This window comes from Thermobia domestica, chromosome 5 (assembly GCF_964235325.1).
Source record: "Thermobia domestica chromosome 5, izTheDome1.hap1.1, whole genome shotgun sequence".
Taxonomy (NCBI): domain Eukaryota; kingdom Metazoa; phylum Arthropoda; class Insecta; order Zygentoma; family Lepismatidae; genus Thermobia; species Thermobia domestica.
In genome coordinates this window covers 299,554,195-299,576,555 of record NC_137458.1, presented here as the reverse complement: position 1 = coordinate 299,576,555, position 22,361 = coordinate 299,554,195, and the positions used below count along the sequence as shown (strand labels likewise).

At 38.1% G+C, this 22,361-nt stretch overlaps 1 protein-coding gene and 1 non-coding gene across 4 annotated transcripts in view; both read right to left on the bottom strand.

Annotated features, from left to right (window-relative positions):
• LOC145686738 (E3 ubiquitin-protein ligase MARCHF8) overlaps positions 1-22,361 on the bottom strand; it is a 40,754-nt gene that overhangs the window by 17,884 nt on the left and 509 nt on the right. For all 3 annotated transcript variants that reach the window (XM_081760360.1, XM_081760362.1, XM_081760361.1), the window contains exon 2: positions 5,061-5,198. In XM_081760360.1, coding sequence (XP_081616486.1) covers positions 5,061-5,150 — 90 coding nt within the window. In that variant the 5' untranslated portion in view covers positions 5,151-5,198. The remainder of the gene's footprint in view (positions 1-5,060; positions 5,199-22,361) is intronic.
• Positions 1,128-1,202, bottom strand: TRNAQ-UUG (transfer RNA glutamine (anticodon UUG)). Its single transcript has one exon. It is a non-coding gene; the product is annotated as a tRNA-Gln (tRNA).

Sequence of the window (22,361 nt, the reverse complement as noted above, 5' to 3'; positions counted from 1 at the left end):
CTCTTGAGACTGACTGCATGAAATGAAATATGTAATTTTACGTTCCATGCTTATGACCTGTAGGCTAAAAGAATCGGATGACGAAACTGAATGATTACTAAGAAACTGTAGAAGTGTGTGGAAGGAATTAGACAACCCAGAGAAAAATACGAACACGATCAAATTTACCACGAATTAATATGGATGAGTCAAACCGGCGATCCTTTGTACCAGAGGAGAGCGTTGGACCACTGAAAGCGGCTCATAACACGCTTTGTAAAAAAGAGGATAAAACTCCAACAAACATTGAGGTATTACGGCTATGAAGTCGATAAAACACAAGACTTCCACCAAATATTGAAAAGATTCTACAAGTCCAGTTTATCACTACTTTGAAGTTACAGACACGATAGTAATTAACTTGAAATGAAATCTTTGAGTTTTAGGTCCCACGATTATGCCGGTTAAGCTAAAGGAGACTGTGATGAGTAATGAACGAAATGGTGGAATAAAGAAAGTGGGAGAACCCCGAGGAAACCCACGCACACGGCAATTGTCCACCACAAAGTTCACTTGGCGGGGAGTTGGGATCGAACCCGGGACCCCAAGCACCAGAGGTGAACGCTCTACCACTGAGCCACCGCTGCCCCCTTAATTAATTTGAATATACAACAAGAGAAGTTACGAAGAGACGGAACAAAAATTACGTAAAAAACAGAAGCAATTCAAACTTGTACTTATTTCATACTGAAGTGTATCTTTTCCCTTCTCTTGACTGTATAGTTTCTTTTATTTTCCTCCACCAAGAACCCTTACTTGGCATGTTATCTTCATCAGACATTAACTGTCAGGAAAACCTTTAAGTTACTGAAACTGTTAAAGCTTATTTTAATTTTAATGAATAAGTATACAGAATTAGGATTAGGAATTAGATTTCTGGGCTGTCGGCATCTAAGGCCATTTAGCCTGTCACGTATATGAGTGATGACGTCCCCCGGGAAAGGAAGAAAGCATTGGGGAAGAAAGAAAGCGCCTGGGACCATTCTGTTAGATACCATCCCGGCATTTGCCTCGTGTGAATGAGGGAAACTCAGGAAAAATCTCACTCAAGGTAGCTGACCTGAAAAAGCTGGTACACTTCGACTGAATGGCCCCACCGGGAATCGAACCCGGAACCGCTCGCACCAAAGGCAAGAGCGTTAGCGACTACGCCACGCGGGGCCACTAAATAAGTATATATTCTGGTCAGAAAGGTATTAATTATTTGTAAACACAAATTCAATATTACTTCCACCGCTTTCAAGGTCCCGTGTAAAGAACTTCGATTCTCCATTCTCTGTCGTCTCTCTTCTTTCCTATTGAGCCCATTCTCTTTCAACCCACTGTTCTAATAAAATATTCTTGGGCTTCTTGCTTGCATGTTTAACGCTCTGAATAATTCCTTTTGTTACTTCAACTACTTAGTAACTTTGGGAGCAGCAACAGTCTCTTCCTTTCCTGTTTCCCGATTAGTAACTATCGGTTCACAGAAAGAACACTTTCCATACATGGATTTTCATGTCAGACAGTTACAACAAGAATGACACAACCACCTCAGTTCACAGCTTGATTGCACTGTTTCACTTTTCAATCTCTTTTTTAAGTATGTAATTACGTAAATCTAATTAGTTATCGACGATATGAAATATTTGTAATATTTCCAATTGCTCAGCTAGTAATGTTCCTAAATCAATTTTTCTTTCAATATTTCGAGTGTGACACTTAGGTGTTCATCTTCAGGAGCACAAAATGGCTTATATCTCCTTTTCTCATTCGATTTTCGATTCCAAATTGGCAACCCCGCCACTCTTATACGACTCGGGATTCGACAATATGCAAGAAGACTTTTTGTCTTCTTTTGATGTCACAAATCACCCCCCAGAGTTTGTGCACATCTTTCAGGTTCACTCTGTATATATATTATGTTCTAAGATACTGCACTACCTATTCATATTTGGGTCAATCCACGCCAAATCATCACAATAAAAAGGGCTTTTCAACCTCACTATTTCAGATTGTGATGAAAGTTGGTGAAAAGCAAGCTTGTGAAGTAAACAACATTTGTTAAGTTATAAGCTCCAGTAACAAGTAGTTCTCAGATAACAGTGTTGTCAACCTGACAAAAAGTGGCATTTTTCGCAAACATGCTAAACGAAAAAGAAAAAAACATAACTTCGCTCCTAATTTAGATAGAGATGTCATGCTGGGCTTGTTGTAAAGCTGAAGAAATGCCCTTTCAATAAAAAATACATGTAAACCATTTCTGTTATTTTTTTGGTGTCAAGGTCACACACCGTGACCTTTGACCTCAAATATCTAAAAAAAAAGTTTTTTTTTATTATTTTTGTATTAAAAAACAAAACAAAAAAAAAGCATGCTGTGTAGTGTCATGGTGTCCTCCTGTTGTGTAAATTTCATGTTGGAATGGCTATGGAAACAGGAGTTGGAAAGTAATGAACCTAGCAGACTTCAACAAAAATGTCATATTAAATGGGTGGATATGATGTAAGAATCTTTCAAGTGTGATATAAATCCCCTCGAAACAAGTAAATGTTGTACATTTCAAAATTGTACTCACCTACAAGTGAAGAGGGTGTTGCTTTATCCTTTGCATTCTCTCTTGCGTGGTAATAGCATCTGTAGCTGCGAAATTATATGTACTGCCAATAGCTGTGAACACGTTCACTGAAGCAAGAACATGGGTGATTGGAACAGTCAGAACATGAGGATGTTGGAGATGTAAGCTCGGTAAGTTGTTGGAAAACGCGGAGGTCTGTTTATCAACGTACCATGACTACCTGTCAATTATTACGTGCAACCCACCTGAAGTGCAGTGCTTCTTCCAGCAGTGCACTGAATGCGCAGTAGCTGCCGAAGTGAGGAGCATCCTGGATAATGTTCTCCAACAGAATACAATTGAACATGTTACCTTCAAACAGTGGGATACTACTAGAAGTAGTATACATGTGCCCTTGTGACATTAGTGAAACAACTAATGAATATGCTGACTTATCCAAATTAACACTCTTGCAAGCACATGCTTTTGTTGCAACTTATCAGGCAAGGTATATGATGGGTTAACTGTAGGCAAGTTGTTATATATGACTTTGCGGAAAATTATTCCTTCATTTTGCAAGACGAAGTCCAAGGTTTCCACTGGAACAATACACAAGCCACTGTTCATCTATTTGCTGTTTATTTCCGTGAAACCCCTGCAGTTGGAATCACATACACTAACCATATCACTATCTCGGACTGATGCAACATGACACCATTGCTGTACGTGTTTCATAAGAGATTGATTACATTTTTGAAAGAAAACATCAGCGCAGTATCTAAGATATATATATTTTTCTGATGGTAGTGGTGCAAAATACAAGAATAAGCAGAAACTTCACTAATTTACTACACTACTACGATGATTTTGGAATCCATGCTGAGTGGCACTTCTTTGCCACTTCCCATGGTAAGAGTGTTTGTGGTGGGCTTGGAGGGACAATAAAGAGGCTAGCAGCTGGAGCAAGTTTCCAGTACACATCCAGCAGCTGTTGGATTGGGCAGAGAAGAATGTGCATAACATGAGCTTTGCGTACGTTACCCACCAAGAAGTTACTGTTGCAGATAAAGCTCTGAGTGCACGATTTGATACAGCACGACCATTACGAGGAACACAAAAGCTTCATGCATTCATACCAGTACCAGTTGACAAGTAAGTTATGAAAAGATATTCTACAGCAGCAAAAAATGTAGTGCACCACATGAACATTTTACGACAATCAGTTTCACCGGAGGAAGAGACAGGATTTGTAACATGTGCATATGATGATACATCGTACTTAGGACATATAAAGACCGTGAATGCTTACACACAGGAAGTTCTTATTAATTCCCTTCAATCCCCATGTTCCATCACCACCGTATGTTTATCCCCAACCTCCTGATGTTCTGACTGTTCCAATCACTCATGTTCTTGCTTCAGTGAACCCGTGCACAGCTATTGGCAGTACATATAATTTCGCAGCTACAGACGCTATTACCACGCAAGAGAGAATGTAAAGGGATAAAGCAACACTCTCTTCACTTGTAGGTGAGTACTATTTTGAAATGTACAACATTTACTTGTTTCAAGGGGATTTATATCACACCTGAAAGATTCTTATATCATATTCACCCATTTAATATGGCATTTTTATTGAAGTCTGCTAGGTTCATTACTTTGTAGCCCTTGTTCCTGTAGCCATCCCGACATGAAATTTACACAACAGGAGGACACCATGACACTACACAGCATGCGTTTTTTTTTTTTTTTTTTTGTGACAACAATCAAAAATGCATTTTTCAGATATCTGAGGTTAAAGGTGCAAAAAATGACACAAATGGTGTATACCTAATTTTATTATTATTATTATTATTATTATTATTATTATTACTGAAAGGGCATTCCTTCAGCTTTACAACAAGCCCAGCATGACGTTTCTATCTACATTAGGAACGTGATTATTTTTTTCGTTTAGCATGTTTGCGAAAAATGACACTCATTTGTCAGGTTAGCAACACTGCAATCTGACAACTACTTGTCGCTGGAGCTTATAGCTTAACAAATGTTGTTTACTCCACAAGCTCTTGCTTTTCACCAACTTTCATCACAATTTGAGATGGTAAGATTTTTCGCTGTGATGACTTGGAATGGAATGTCCCATTTTACCTTTTTTTTGTATTTTAAATTTTCCATCCAATTGTTTCTTCTTAATCACCACGCAGGATAAGTGTTCCAGCGTCACACTCGAAATATTGGAAGAAAAACTGACTGAGCAACATTACGAAGTGACTAATTTGAAATATATAAATCACCCTTATCAGAAATTCCCAAACTATGCACCGCAGCACCCTGGTGTGCCTTGACTGATTTACACGGCACCAAACATATATTTGGAAAGTACACTGAGATTATACTTGGCCCACATTATTTTCGGGTACAACCACACTCTTTACTGATGGGCCATATATAGAAACAAAATGGCTTAAAAATCTGCATTCCTTACCTGCAATCTCCAATCAGAAGGCTGAGCTCCACTGTTTGCATTCTCCTTACCCCAGTCCAATGGAGAAACGCTTATTTGCTGCAGCGGCATTATAACCGCTTGGTGAGCACTACCAACCCATCATCTGATTCATTCTCTCTGCAAGGATAAGAATGCCATATAAATGTAGGTGCTCTACAAATCTGTCTACGAATACATCAGAAATGGGTAACCTTACGAATTCTGGCCTCAACTTACGATGAGGAAGAGTATTACAGTCCAGATAATTCCCTTAATATTACAACGCTCTTCTGTAGGCTCACCTCACTTACTTACAAAAAAAAGCATAACTTCAAGACAATAAAGAACTAAATGAAGTTAGAAAGTGATTCAAGGTATATTTTCAAAATGCTATTAAATTAATAACTGCAAATAGAGCTTAAGAAACATTTGTTTATAATATATTCTAATTTACTAACCTTCCATATTATCCTATATCCAACAAAAATTAGAATTACGATTAGGATTTAAGAGTTCTAGCTTTCGGCATCTACAGCCATGGTAGTCCGTCACGTCCCTTGGCAATAATTCTATCTGAGGAAAGGGTAGGAAGGAAGGAAGTGGTCTGGGACCATTATGTTAGGTACCATCCCCGTATCTGACTGGTGTGAATGAGGAAAGCTCAGGATGGCTGTCCCGAAAAAGTATTCACACTTTTCCGACCAAGTGTCACCATCGGGAATCGACCCCGGACCGCTCGCACCAAAGACCAGAGCGTTAGTGACTACGGATCACGGGGCCACAACAACACATTTGGTATCCATTAGATATTATACAAGTGTCCCGAGAGAAAGTGGTAATACTTTGAAATGGTAATATAGGTGATTTTAACATGTGTTCTACGCTCGAAGGTTTGAGGGTTGTTAACCATTTTTGACCTTACGTTGCTTATTCTTCACTCTGTAGTTATTCTACAAAGGTTGGAATAGCGCATTTGAAAGTGATGGAATGCCCTTTCCGACGATATGCAAGATGTGTTTCGTAAGGTAGTTATTGAGGGAAATTTGGGAATTTTAAGATTATTTAGGGGAACTGAATAGTGAAATTTATCCCCAAAGTTCACTCAATATTTTCCTTCCAAAGACACCATTGCCACATGTTCCGTAACGTTGAAAAGACCATTCCATCACCTGTCAAATGGGCAATGTCTCGTCTCTGTACAATAACTATAGAGTGAGGAATAAGCAACGTAAGGTTAAAAATGGTTCACAATCTGTAGCTTTCAAACAGTTAAGAAGAGGACCCATGCTTATATGAATCATTTTGCTTAGAATCATCCATATTATTATTGCCCAAATTTTTTACACTTTCTCCTGTGATATTCTGTATATTGCACGGATCCGTACCCATACATAATATAAGCCACATGTTTTCACAATTTGTAAATAAATAGTGGCAGATGACAGAAGGAAACTACACTTTCAGGAAAAGTCGAAGAGAACACGGAAAGTCACGAAGAAATCCGACAACCCTTCCACAGGTTCTCCCTCCAAAGGATAGCTATTAAAAGTGGACGTTGGAACCAAGAAATCTCAGTGTACTGTACTGATCATTAACCTACAACACCTTCTCCCGAGGCCGCCATTGGTACAGAGTGTAAACCTTTAATACCTGCTCCCGAGGCCGCCATTGGTACAGAATATAAACCTTTAATACCTGCTCCCGAGGCCGCCATTGGTACAGAGTGTAAACCTTTAATACCTGCTCCCGAGGCCGCCATTGGTACAGAGTGTAAACCTTTAATACCTGCTCCCGAGGCCGCCATTGGTACAGAATATAAACCTTTAATACCTGCTCCCGAGGCCGCCATTGGTACAGAATATAAACCTTTAATACCTGCTCCCGAGGCCGCCATTGGTACAGAATATAAACCTTTAATACCTGCTCCCGAGGCCGCCATTGGTACAGAGTGTAAACCTTTAATACCTGCTCCCGAGGCCGCCATTGGTACAGAATGTAAACCTTTAATACCTGCTCCCGAGGCCGCCATTGGTACAGAGTGTAAACCATTAATACCTGCTCCCGAGGCCGCCATTAGTACAGAATATAAACCTTTAATACCTGCTCCCGAGGCCGCCATTGGTACAGAATATAAACCTTTAATACCTGCTCCCGAGGCCGCCATTGGTACAGAGTGTAAACCTTTAATACCTGCTCCCGAGGCCGCTATTGGTACAGAGTGTAAACCTTTAATACCTGCTCCCGAGGCCGCCATTGGTGCAGAGTGTAAACCTTTAATAACTGCTTCCGAGGCCGCTATTGGTACAGAGTGTAAACCTTTAATACCTGCTCCCGAGGCCGCCATTGGTACAGAGTGTAAACCTTTACTACCTGCTCCCGAGGCTGCCATTGGTACAGAGTGTAAACCTTTAATACCTGCTTCCGAGGCCGCTTTGAGCTACGGAGATACCTATCCCGTTTCATGCTGCTTTGGGCTAAGACAAAATCCTATCTCTCCCAGGCAACATCGTATGCCGAAGGGAAATTAATCCTATCTTACATTGAAAACGTTTAATTAGAGTGTTTATAGACTTATAGAAACTTTGTACGATACTTATATACGACATTTTTACAATAAAAAGGTGAAGGGCTAGAAATCTCGTGTAAATTATTAACACTGCCTACAGTATCACAATATACAAATTGTTCGACAATAACATGTGATTTTGTTACGACATTTAAGAATCGTAATGCGTGACCAATTCCAGTCACAAAATGAAATAACAATAAAACACTACTGAAGAATATTCGAAAATCTAGTCAATATCAATTTTTTGGTAAATACAGAAACGTGTCACAGGCCAGTAAATTGAAGTATCATGTAAATTAATACCTGTTACCAAACCTTTTCTTTTACACCAGATATTTAGGTGCATGGGCGGCGATTAGGGGGGGCAAGAGGGAGCAGTTGCCCCCTCCCCCACTTTTTTGAAGTGACCACTTAACTCTTTTAAATTATATCATCTATATTTCGGTGATAGACCAGAATCTTCATTATTCGATTTAAAAAAGTACCAAAAAAGCTTTTTACTTCTTTTTTTCTCAAGTCTGGAGGCATTGTAGAACACCTTACATATGGTTTCACGCCTTTCTGCGTCTAGACGTAGTGTGTGATGACGTCATAACAAAAAATATTTTTTGTTATGACTTTTTGATTACTTTTTGCAGGGCTTACTTTTGCACCTAGAAGATTGAAATTTTGCACACACATTCAGTGCGCCCCTTAATATTGTCCAGATTCTTTTCAGATTTCTGCGATAAAACAGGAGGGTCTAGAGCAGCAAAAAGATAAAAAAAAAGGATATGTTTTTAACTAAGATCCTTTTTTTCGCGATTTTCCCTCCTCAGATACATGATGGAGATATGTGAATGTTCTAAAAAGAATGATGTACGAACCATGATTTTAGTATAAATAGGGACGTCTCAGGGAATTTTTACTTATCCTTTTTTTATACGGGAATCTGGAGTATTGTAGAGATATTATTTTTGGCGGGCTTACTTTTGCACCTAGAAGATCGAAATTTTGCACACACATTTAGTACACCCCTTACTATTTTTCAGATTTGTTTCAGATCTCTGCGTTAAAACAGGGGGGGGGGGTACAGAGGGGAAAAAGGTACAAAGAAGGAACATTTTTAAAACAAATAATCCATTTTTTCATGGTTTTCCCACCTCAGGTACACGATGGAGACATGTAAGTGGTACCGTTTAAAAGTATTTTTCTATTCTAAAGGGAATGATGTACGAACAATGATCATAGGATAAATAGGGATGTTTCAGGAAAATTTTATATTACATCCGGGTCATTGTAGGGATGTTCTTAGCTCATTGGTAAACATTTTCCCGCACTTAGTTTTCAACATAGAAGCTTGAAATTTTTTATACACATTTAGTACACCTCTTCAAGGGCGCCCATCAGGGGGGAACAAGGTGAGGCGCACGCCCCCACTTGGAGGAAATTGTACTTCAGAATATCGAAAATCCAATAGAATTTTTACATTAGTTACAGCAAAGTTTGGAACTATTTTTGAAACGTCGCTTATACTTGCCCCCCTTGAAAACCACAACATGGGCGCCCTTGCACCCCTTCGTATTTTTCAGTTGATTTTGAGATCTGTGGGTTAACAAATTGGGTCCAGAGGAGATCAAAAGTTTGAAAAAAATCCAAATTTCCCTCAAAATTTCCCCTTCTTAGGGACAAGATAGGAAAACGTAAATGGAACCGTTTGAAAGTTGTTCTATTCTGAAGAAAATGAGGTACTAATCATGATCCTAGGATAAATAGGGATGATGCTGTAGCTGATTCACTGAAATTCAATAATTTACCTTTAAAAAGCCATAATTTAAAAGGATAATGTATATAGTTTCATTTCGAAATGTAAAGTTTTTGCATGTATTACTGGTTCATAGAAAAGAAATGGTACCATATAATATTTGTCGTTGCGTAAGTGTGTATTGGTTATTTGTCTTCCCGTAGAATTAAGACAGCTACAGGAATTGCGTTTTAATTGCAATTCAAATGAATTAATGTTACAATTGCGTCGTAGCATATGCTTGTAGTATTTACTGTCTTTCATTTTCTAAGAGTAATAACATGCATATAATGGCAAGTGTGAAATTAAAAATGCAAGTTGTTCATTAATCCCCAGTTTCAAAATAACTTCTACAAAACAAGCCTGATTATTCATTAGTATGATTAATAATATCCTTTCTATTTATTTGTTTTACAAATATGTTATTAAATAATTTGATCACACAATTTTCCTGACAGAATTTTAAGATGTTCATGAGCAAGGAATCAAAGGTTAGTACCTATGTACATTGCTCTTGTCAATTTACCTAATTAAATATGAAACACGATATACGGTATTTTAACTGAAAAAGATAGTATCCTATTAGTTATACAACCTTTCGTCAAACAAAGTGTTAGAAACAATCAGGAACAGTAACATTGATATACACATATTCAGATCATATCTTGTCCCCCCCCCCCCACACACACACTTTTAACGTCCAAACGCCGCCACTGTTTAGGTGCGCAGTTTATGATCCATAATTGTTGGGCATTCATATTTCCTCATTATACGAAAGGCTGTTAAGTTTATTTACCACAAGTCGCTTAGTGGCATTCTGCAAATACTATATGCCTCACTTTCTACATGTCTCATGTTCTTCATTGTCTTTGAAATTGATGATTGTTTTCAAGAAAATGTAGACGTGACCTTAGCGAAGACTCTTACGTCTCAAAATGATTGACAACATCAAATACTGACTCTTCATTGTATGTTTTCTATTGTAAAGTTCCATACCCTCACGCACAGCAACTGTATGTTCTTACTACGAACACGTGTTTATTGGGTTCAAACATAAACAATAGCAAACGATGGAAGGGGATTACCAGGAAGACAAAGAGGATTTGAAAGAAATACGAAGACGCCGACCTCCCCTTCGAGAAGTTGTCTATAAAAGAGGACCTAAAGAGGACAAAAGTACCAGTTGGCAGCTGATCAATCATCTATTAACAGCTATCTCCTGAGGCCGTTACGGGCTATGGAAAGCTCCTTTAAAACCTATCTTCTGAAGCTGCTATGGGCAGAAGAGATATCCTTTAATCACCATTCTCCCGAGGCTGTCATGAGCTACGATGAAATTCTTTGTTTCCCGAGACTGCTACGAAGAAAGGGGATATCCTCTAATTACCTACCTCCGAGGCTGCACTGAACGAAAGGAGTCATCCACATTACCTAAAGGCAAATTGAAGCTTTCCCGAGGCCACTTCTTTGCGCCAATGACTTATTTTAACACTGGAAATATTTTTAGATTTACAAAGAAACTTTTTAAAACTGTTTATAAGACTTTAGTTTTGTAATAAAAAATGAAGAGTTTAAATTCCGGACGTCGTTATTTAGACTCTACCGAACAGAACATTGCACTATTAAAACTGATTAATTATAGAATGTAAAAAGCTAAAAGTGTGAGCAATGTGGAATGCTCCACTGACCACCTGATATTTATAAAACTGAGCGTAAAAGCAGTGGATACCGTTCTAATACAAATGTATAAGCCAACAGCTCACCATGATGACAATGAAGTAGAAATGATAAATGACGATATTAGTGACATACTGCATCAGAAGGGAAGAGGTCAGGTTAACGTCATAGTACTGTGAGATTTCAACAATGTGACAGGAGTAGGATGTGAGAATAAGATAGTGGAATCATTTGAACTAGGCAGAAGAAAAGCATGGCGCCAGATGCTGATCGACTTCTGTAGGCAACATATTTGGTAGTGATACGTAAGTGGTATAAGAAAAACAAAAGCTATACACGTGAAAAAGTCCAGGGGATAAAAAACCTACCAACTCTATTATATTCTCGTCAACCAACGTTTCAGGAATAGTGTACGGGACGTCAGAACACTAAGAGAAGCGGACATTGATTCGGACCACAATTTCCTAAAGGCGGAGGTGAAAATCTCGTTAAAATCAATCAAGAAAAATGGGAGACAAAATCGAAAACAGAATTTAGAACGACTAAAGAAGTATGGACAATTGAACAGTAATGTGAAAGAAGAGAAAGCATAAAAAATTCTGCAATAGACAACAGGTTGGGTAGCGTGGAAGAAAATGCGCTTCGGAATAGGGGTCACGCAGTTACTGACTATCAAATAATCTGCGAGGAATGCATAAAGAACCACCCAAGATGTACCGCAATCGAAGAAAGAAAGAAAAAAAAAGACGAAGAAGAAAAAAGAACCTATTATACTGAAAAATGTAGTACAAGCCATCAAAGACATGAGGAAGAGGAAAGTGACTGGAAAAAGAACAAAATAATAGCAGAGTAGCTCAAGGGATAGAGGACAATGCAATGAAAATACTGACTTCACTTACTAACAAGATCTACCTTGAGTGGAGAGCAGCCGAAGGATTTTCTACATGTTACAATGGTTGCACTAAGAAAAAGCAAACAAAGGAGTGCAGAATTATAGAACCACTAACCTTGTTTTAAAAATTCAAGAATTATTGCGCGCATATTGAATAAGCTGTTGGAAAATAAGAAGAGATATTGGAGGAAGATCAATTTCGATTTCGAAAAGGAAGATGCTATTGGGCTGATGGAAATTATATCAGAATGAGTTCTCGACGTAAAGGAAGAGTTATGTTTGTGCTTAATCAACTAGCAAAAAGCTTTCGACTGGGATAATTGGACCAAAATTCTCGAAACACTTAAAAGAAATCAGAGGCAATTGGAAGGACTGTAAATTCATTCACAACGTGTACACAGGACAAAAAGTAAAGTTGAGCCTGAACCAAGGAATGGAGATTAGGAAAGGAGTCAGACAAGAATGTACTATATCGCGCCAATTATTCTACAGAAGTACATTTACAGTGAATGTTTAATACAGGAAGCATTAATAAAAATTGGAGATTTCAAAATTGAGGGACACATCGTCAACAAGATGAAAGTATGCAGACGACACCGCTATTATAAGTAGAAGCAACGAAGGACTGTAGGAAATGATAAACAGAATAGTTGACACATGAGAAACAATATGGAACAGAAATCAACATCGAAAAGTCGACTCAAAAATCAACAGTAGAACAAAGAGAGCTTAAGAGCTCGATGATTTTTAAATGTCAGTGAAATATTTTGGCGAGAAACGCTTACTGCATCAAAGGCATCAGGCCAAGAATTGCTGTAAAAAAAGACGTCTTAAAACGAGTACGAAAGAGGGTGTTCTTATCCAGCAATTGGATTGGACACACCTTGCGAAGAAATCGTTTTCTTCATACCGCCGTAGAGGGTACGATGAAAGGAAAGTGAGAAGTAGAAAGAAGAGCTCAACTTATCGATGATTTGAAAAATAGAATAAAATGTTGGGAGTAGTAATCAATCAATCGGACAATGCAATTCACGCATGCCAGTAACTTAAGATAAAAGAGTTCTTTACTAATTGCGTTGTCGTCCTTGTTTTGTGCCAATACGCTTTCGGTGGGCGCCACACACTTCAACAGTTAGCAAACCTTGTGCAAATACTCTTCTCATCACTAATTCGTATACTAGTATCTTCGTTCAAGTCTCAAGCATAAATTAGTCACAAGTACTCCTGAAATGTATGAAACTTTCCATGTAGTGAAATTGAAAAAGGAATAGTATGATCATTCTGAACAGAAAGCAATTTTACACATATCAACAGTTATGACCATAATTTTTATATATGGACGGTTATCAGAGAGTTGTTTATGAACGAAAAGAGTCTAACCTGTTAGACACGGAGTGTCTCAGGGATCTATTCTTCGTCCGATTCTTTTTATTATTTATATTAATAATCTTCCTTACGATGCCGCTTCAACCTTCGTCAATAGTTATTTATTTGATGATCCCAATATCCGTGTCAGCTCACGATAAAAAGACTCAGTTCAATCTATATTAAATATCACCTCAGATATTATTAAAGACTGGTGTACTTCCATCTTGCTTTGTATTAACTCTGACAAGATCAAAGACTTGGTGCTTATCTACAATGACAAAAATTTTAATGCAGAACTTAAAAACTATTCCGTTCCTTTTTTGAGGGTTTTAATTGTTAATCACTTGAAGTGGGGCGACCATATCCTTAAAGTGGAATCCAGAGTTAGTAAAGGGTTTATCTAATACGTAGATTAAGATTGTGTGTAAGTTTAAAGGTACTTGAAACTATTATGTGCAAATTCCTAGTCATTTAAGTTATGGTACGACACTTTGGGGTCATCAGTCCTCCATCAAACGCCTGTTGAAAATACAAAAGGTATGTGCAAAATTGATGCTTGGTCTCCTAGTCGTGCACAATGTAGGTCAAGCTTTGTTAAATTAGGAATTATGACAGTTCCTGCAATTTTCATATATCAATGTTTGCTTTATATCAAGGAAAACAATTATATTTAAAATGAATTAGGGTATTCTCATACATATCGAACTAAAAACAGGAACCGTTTAGGATTATTTACATATGAATATAGTAAAACGCAAAAAAACTTTTACTATATGTCAGTTAAATTCTATAATTTTCTTCCTATAGTTTTAAGAGAACTTCAATTTCTGGCCTTTAAAAAGCAAGCTCAGAAACTACTTATTAATAAGTGTATATATAGGGTTGACGAATTTTTCGATTTTTAGAACTCAAAATTGATAGTTGAAATATTTTCGTCTGTTATACAATGATCTTTGTTTATATTATGGTATGTTGCAAATGAAGTACTAAAATTTTTATCTTTTAACTATTTATTTCTGATGATTGTGATACATCTGATGTTTTCAGATGTTTCTGCAATAAAATGTATTATTATTGTTATTAACTAGATGATTATACCCTCTAGTAACACGCCACGAAAGCAAACTCTGGGTGAACTGTCACCCAATTTAGTAACTTAGAGTAAGTATTCTGTCAAATTAACCCTAACTTACAAGAGACCTTGCCTAATTGCATATTTACATCGATACGTCCTGCTCATCCAAAAATTTATCTACTGAAGGAATACATACGCAGAAAAGTTTACAGTTACCTTCTCTAGCGCCAAACAGTACTCTTAAATTGATTTCAATCCTTAAAAAACATAAAATTTTCTTTTGACATGGTTAAGTGCAGCACTTTGTTATAAAACACTCGCTTGTTCTGCTGTGTCAAGTTGTTACGTTCATTGGTACACGGAACGCAATAAATACAATACAATGCAATACTTTTCTAAATTATAAATACGAGTTTCGCGAATTTAATATATATACAGACGCGTCTTCCTCAGACGAGACAATAAAGAAACGCAGGTGTCTGCTCGCGTTGCCTTCTGGCCCACAGTCAAATCATGTGGGACATATCAACCCAACTTATGGTACTTCCTAAGTTACTGGAGGTGCTACCGAATGGTTTCTCAACTCTCACTGAATTGTAGTTCCAGTTCTTCACATACAGACGCGGATCCAAGAGAGGGCTATAGCCCCCTTCCCCGCCTGATGCTCAGATACACTGGATAAAATGGGCTTCAATCCTGCTTTACACTGGATAAAGCTGCAAACTATGGTTTAGCCACTCCTTTGATCATATCCTGGATCCGCCACTTCATATATATACACAAGGTATTAATGAACTATACCGACAAACTGTAAGAGGAGATTCCTCACATCAAAAAAAGATAAAAAGTTCATATGGACTCATGGCGAAATGTGCATAGATTCAGAGCTAGGGCTGTCCAAAATCGCGAAAAAGCTAAATTTCAATAGGTCGTATTTCGAATTCCAGGAACTATGGGTGGTGGTTCTTATCAGCGTAAAGGAAGCCACGCATACAGAATCCAAAATTGCATATTTCGTCAATTGTCAATAGCTGTGGAGGATATTCCCTACAGAGTGTAATTCTCAGATATGTTTTCAGTAGAATTTTCAGATATACCATGATCTCAAGAAGGGTCCAAAAGTAGGCTCGAAGTAAACCTTGACAACAATGGACATCCGGTGCTTCGGAAGGAAGGCGGAAGTGTTAGGAACCGGCAGCTGCATGTTTCTTTGTGTTCAGAATAACGTGCGATGATATGTATTTCGCCACGTTCTCTTCACTTCTAAGCGTGAAAGAAAGCATTGCACAATGCGTTTTCCCGAGTACGAGAGACCGTGCTGCTGACGATCCTAAAGAGTTTCGACACACGCCAAAGGATTCCGTGTTCACTGCTATCAAGGCTTATTGTTTGCCTACTTTGGACCAACCACAAAATTAGAGCAAATGTGGAAATTCGGTTGATGGCATGACTGGGAATTTCACCCTGCAGGGAATACTCTGTACACTCATTGAACATTAATGAAATATGCATCTTTGGATTGGGTATTCGTGACTTCCTTTACGCTGATAAGGACCACCATCCACAGTCTCTCAAATTCGAAATAGGGCATCTTGAAATTTAGCCTTCTCGCGATTTTGGACAGCCCTAGCTCTGAAACTATGCACTTTTCGCCATAAATCCATATGCATTTTTTCTCTTATTTTGTTGTGAGGAATCACCTCCTGAAGTTTGTCGGTATAGTTCATTAACACCCTACTGCTTTATAATAGTACATTCTAACATAATTCTACAGACAGGTATCCCTATACTTGAAATTTTAATACGAAAACGTTGAAAATATGACCTAAAATTCAAACAAGGAGAAAATTTGCAGATCATTTGCACATGTTGCTAGATTTAGATTCTATTACAAATTATGGAAAACACTAATCAATTTGATCCCTTTAGTTCGCTTTGGACACAAATAATTTCTCTTCCAGTTATCAAAGGTAACTTCTTATAATTTGTTAATCAGTTCTTTGTTCCGAATTTGCAAAGATGCTGCAAAATAATTGTGTCATGGCGACAATGGCATGGATTCGCTAAATTAATTTTTGTTGCCCTAACTCCTACAGCTGTTGTAGAATAACTGGACTGGTTGACAATACGGTAATAACTACGATTCTTATTGGTATGTTAAATATGTTTATACCATATAATGATAAAAGGACGAAGCAATTGATTTTATATGACACTACTTTCTGTATAGGCATCAATTCGATGAAATACAAAAAGAGTGAAAACTGCACGACTGGGCCGAGATTCGAAACTAAGGCCACGGCCCATCGTACCGGCATGGTAACCCGGAGACCCAGATTCGAGTACTGGTCCAGTCGTACATCCTTTTTACTCTTGTATATATCGTTCTATACTTATATTACAAGTTGTAATGTAAACAATTATTGATTACGGTAGATTTGTTTATGCTGGTATATGGCGTGTTTAACATTTAGTTTTCCTTGCACACAGAAAGCATGATGATTTTGAAAGGAAGAATTAAAGTATGTTCTCTCACAAAATTATTAGCGTTGTGATGAAAATATTTAATATATGCAAGAGGATTTCGCGTTAAGCTTGACATGAAGATTTACACCAAAATGTTATTGTGAATTCTGCTCTCGTTACAATAAACAAATAGAATCGTAATAAATGTTGGTACGAAAAATTAGATTGATGGTTAATATATTTGTAATAAATTTGATGCTGGGGGCACGGAGGCTCAGTGGTAGTGTGTTCACCTCTGGTGCGTGGAGGGTCCCTGGTTCCATCCCACATCGAGCCAAATGGGCTTTCTGGTAGACAAACAAAGTGTTCGTAGGTTTTCTCGGAGTTCTTCTGTTTCCCACCAGTTAATTCATTCCACCAATTCATTTATTCCTCATCATCACCGTTTCCTTTAGCCTAGCCGGCATAAACGTTAGACGCAAAACTCAAACGATGTATTCCATTTCATTTTTAAATCTTATGCTCAAATTGAATCGAATATGCAGCACCACGGAAAAGTAATTGAATACCCAATTCCAATTAATGCTTTATGTAAAACAATTATTTAAAAGCATGTCTTGAGACTGTATAGTGAGACACTACAAAGCATTAGTTTGCAGATAGTTACAACAAGTGAAAGAGTTGTAAAAAATTTATTGAATGCAACGTTATTCGTGCTATTTTTATCAAAAAAGGTTTCATGGTAGTGGTTATGTGATTTTTTTAAAAGGAAAAATTAAGATTGCAACTTTTATTGCAGATAATATCGAGCTATTTGTACATAGTCTTATTACTACAAATGCCTTTGTTTTAATAGCTCATACCTCAACGAGATGAATACTATTTGACATAAAAAATTTGCCGCTGATGTTTTAAGAGAGAAGCGGTAAGAAATGTTTGAGTTCTCATTGAAAATTTCGGCAATTACTATATAACAGACTTATACGACGATTAGCCTTAGTGAATACTTGTACCAATTTATAAAGGTAACCAAGAAAGTTCTGTCGCTCTTTGTGGAGGTCTGTGTTCCATTTGCTCTCACACCGTGAGTTCAATGCGAATGAGATAAGGTGAAGATCAGTAGTTTGTGTGGGTATATCCAACATACTACCTGGTTGTGGCAGTGTAGCTATACCGTGAATTCGAAGGACAGAATGAACGCGAGACCTCCACGGAGAGTCATAAGAGCTGTACGAGTTCAAACTGGGGTTAAACGCCGCCAGCGGGGCAGAAGAGATGTCAGGCCTTTGGTGAGGGTATCGTGGCTACGCGGACCGTGGACCGCGTAGTCACGAAAAGTTTAAGGACCGTGGCGAAACATTCGAAAACGCACCACGTCCCGGAAGACCAACACGTGTACAAAATGAAAATCTTCAGATAGCAATTAAGGCGAACAGTGGCCAGACATGAGAGGAACTGGAACTACAATTCAGTATAAGCGGAGAAACCATTCAGCAGCACCTCCATCAACTTGGGAAGCACTACAAGTTGGGTCGATGGGTATCACATGATTTGACTCCAGGCCAGAAGGCAACGCGAAGAGACACCTGAGTTCCATTGCTGTCTCGCTTAAGGAAGGAGCCATTTCTGGACAGGGCATTGACATGTTATAAGACGTGGGTCCTGTACGAAGCTCCATGGCGTCGTCGTCATTGGTTAGCATCCCATACACCGGTTCCAAAACAGCCGAAACCAGCACTGCACCAAAAGGCCCTCCTGTGTGTTTGGCGGGCTGCTTGTGGCATCGCACATTGGAAACTGTTACCAGCTGGTCAGAGCATCAATGTAATTATGTAGTGTCAGCAATTGAGCAGTGTTCAAGAAAAACTCAAAACTCTGGAGCCAGCACTTCTGAATCGCAAAGGGGACCCCCCCTGTTACAACGCTAAGCTCCACGGGGCTAGGATGAGCCGGAACACCATTCTACTATTGTATCCACTGTACTCCTTGGCATTCCACCATCCGATTATCACCTGTTCCATTCCTCGGAAAATCACTTTAGACGCCAGTTCAAATCCATAGTAGAGATGCAAAATGCACTTGATACCTTCTTTGCTCTACGGTCCACAAGTTCTGCCCGCGATGGAATCCATGGCCCTCTAGAACGTTGTCGATGCTGACAGAGATTATTTTTGATCTTCCAGGTACGTCGTAGGTGACATATCGACGTTTGAAGGTGGTGGGTGAAAAAGCAAAAGAACTGTCTTGGTTACCTTTATAGTTTCTGAAGTTGCTTATAGTACTGAACGGTACATTGTGCATAGCGTCCTTTACTTACAGAACTGCTACTTACATAATACATTAGTTGTAATTTATGGTGTGCTGGTTAAGTTTCGGCACACATTTATAAAATTTACAGGTAAAATCCACTACTCTGTATGAAAAGACATACTTATAAGGAACAAATTTCTGTAGGCAAGTGAACTCAATGCAAAGTAATGCACTTGTATTTTAGATTTTCAAGTCCAGAGTTACTAGTGTAAAATCATTACATGTGCATAACGATGGATAAATGACTGCATACGAAAGATGACCGTACTAAAGTGTTTTCAAAACTAGAAATAAATTGACGTTTGGAGAAGCACGTGGTACCCTGTTGCCACTTCGTGCGCATCGTGAGTTACCAGCTGGAACTGTCCTCTGAGTCTTAACGAAAAAAAAAAAAATTCTAAATATTGATTTGTTTGGAATGGATGAAAGGATATGTTGGTCGTCACAGTATGTGTATCTTGGGAAGGAGGGGATGCTTTTTTTTTTTTCAATCGCTTACGCGTACAAAGAAACGAAAAACGCTTTTTTTTTTTAATTCTGAAAACACGTGTTTAATACTGGCAACATTGGAATGTTGAGGTCTGTTGTCAAAGAAACCCTGCACCCGCTGTTACTAAAATGGCGTTTATGAATCGACCCTCGCTGAGTGACCACAATAACTATGTGACGTAGATTCCCTTCTTCAAAACACATCTTCACGTGTTTTTGAGCTGCCAATTTGTTTCTAGTTTTGAAAGCACTTTAGATACTATTATCCACCGGAAGTGTATTCCTGCACAGTGTTGTTTATCTTTAAAAGTGGAGCATTACTAATATGAACTAATGAGAAGTGATATTGAAATTCCTACAATTAACAAAAGACACTCGTATTCACCACCTTCGCTATGAACATACCCACCGTCCCTGACCCGCCTGCTCCCATCGGACGCACCCCTGCGCTATTGCGCGGGCCAACTCGTCTCGCCCTGCTCTGAATCGGTTAGACAGCATTCGTGCTTTTTTATTACCCACGTAGCACTGGTTGGTTTGTGTTTTTGATACGTCATAATGCCATACACCCGGACGCAGTTAACATCATATTAATTATGTATTTGTTCCATGTTCATCGATTCATTTTCTTAAAATCTATAGGTGCGTGTGGTATTGCTAAGATTCTATAAGCAGAATAAAACTCTGTACCGATAGATTTGGCTAATGTTTCTTCTCGTTTCCACCATGTTTACAAGTAGACCTTCTATTAGCACACTGTCCTAATCACTGTGGTTCGTTTACGTGGCAAATCACGTGTTCACATCATTCGCACCCGGACCAGAGAGCCGAACATTTAACTGTGTTTTCTATAATTCGTCCTAGATACAGTATGCCATATTAAACCCTTAACAATTCCCTTGTTCAAAGAAGTGAAAGGCGTGCAAGGTTACTTTTTGGCACACTACTGGAAATAACTGATCAAAAATTATAATTCTTTCACTAATTTCCTTCTACTGTTTCGTAAATGATTTGTGCTGGACGACATGAAAATATCTCATTTAGCATAGATAAAAATCACGGGGGGCATCAGTAGTGGAAAATTACAATCATCTTATGATTCGCGTATAAATACGGCGCCCGGATGAATGGTAAAAAAAAGTATAAGAAAAAAAACACAAACCAACATGTGGAAGGTGATCAACAAAAAGCATGAATGCTCTCAAAGTCCCGGAAGGGCGAAGCTGGGTTCCACTGATAACGAGGGGATGCACCAGAAGGGAGCAGGCGCGTCAGTGACAGTGGGTATATGTATGTAAACGAGGGTAGTGAAAACAAGTGAATTTTGGCGATGACACAAGTTTCAATAGCGCTTGTCACAGTTTCATACTAGTAGCGCTCCAATTGTAAACAGCTTCTGTACACTATGCAGAAATACATGCCGGCGGAAAAGAGCATCTATACAGTCATCTTTCATATTTTACTAACTTATTTTATCCGTCGTAAAGCTCTTGTAATGATTTTATACTTCTAACCCTACACTTGTAAACGTAAAATACAGGTGTATTACTTTGTATTTAACTCTATCGCCTGCAAAAATGAGTCCTTTACAATAATTACATCTTTTCATGCAAAATATTGGGCTTAGGTTTAGAGTAGCCCCTCCAGTTCCCAACCTACCAAAATGCGTTAAAACATTAAAAATTGTTACGTTAGGCTAGGTTATGTTTAGTCAGATTAGTTTCAGTTAGGTTTGGTTAGTTTAGGTTCGGTTAGATTACCTGGTAAGACTTTAATTAGAATAGAACAGTGACCGGAACAGGATCTCATATAAGCTTCAAGTATCACTTAAATTCAGTAATCCAGGGTTCTCATGAAAATTTAACAGAGTTTCTTCATTATTCTTATATAATTCTGTAAAAATCAATGCAGAAATATCATATTCAACGCACCGATTCTCCATACTATACGACTGCCATGCTGTTCAGTTATCGAAACCTTCCGCGTCTTCCAAATAGTACCCACTTCTACTTTTTCTTCTTATATTAAACATAACTTTACTGCCAAACTCTGACACTTAAACATCACATAAGAACCCCAAATCATTTCTTACTCCATTTTTCCTGTAAAATTTCCTAATTTTTATAAAAAACGGAGGGGCAACTCTAAACTTAACCCAAGTATGGCTATTGAATGTTACCTGTAATCTCCCAAAAATGTGGTGTGCCAAAAGTAAACGTGCACCGTAAAAAGATACAAAACCTAACATATCCTCTGAGAAATAATGACTTGTATACAGTTCTGGTTATTTCTGCGACATTCAGCAGATATTTTCAACTTAAATCTACATTTCCGAGTTGATGAAATAACCAAGAACTCATTACATGTATGAAAATTCGAATATGAGTAACCTAATATTTATGAAGGATGAATTTAGCAAATAGCGTTATAACTCCTTTTATATGATAAAGTTTAGTTAAAATTTCTTTAATAATACACATCAGAAGAAATAAAGTTAATGATGCACACATTACTCTACGCTTCTCGAAGCAATACAAATTGCCTAAATCATGAACAAAATACGTACAATGTACGCTTAACGCAATATAGGAAAGCTCTTAACTGCGTATGCTACAACAAAAACTCAGTTGATAACATCTCTAAAGCTTACGGGTTTAAATCTTTCAGTTCAA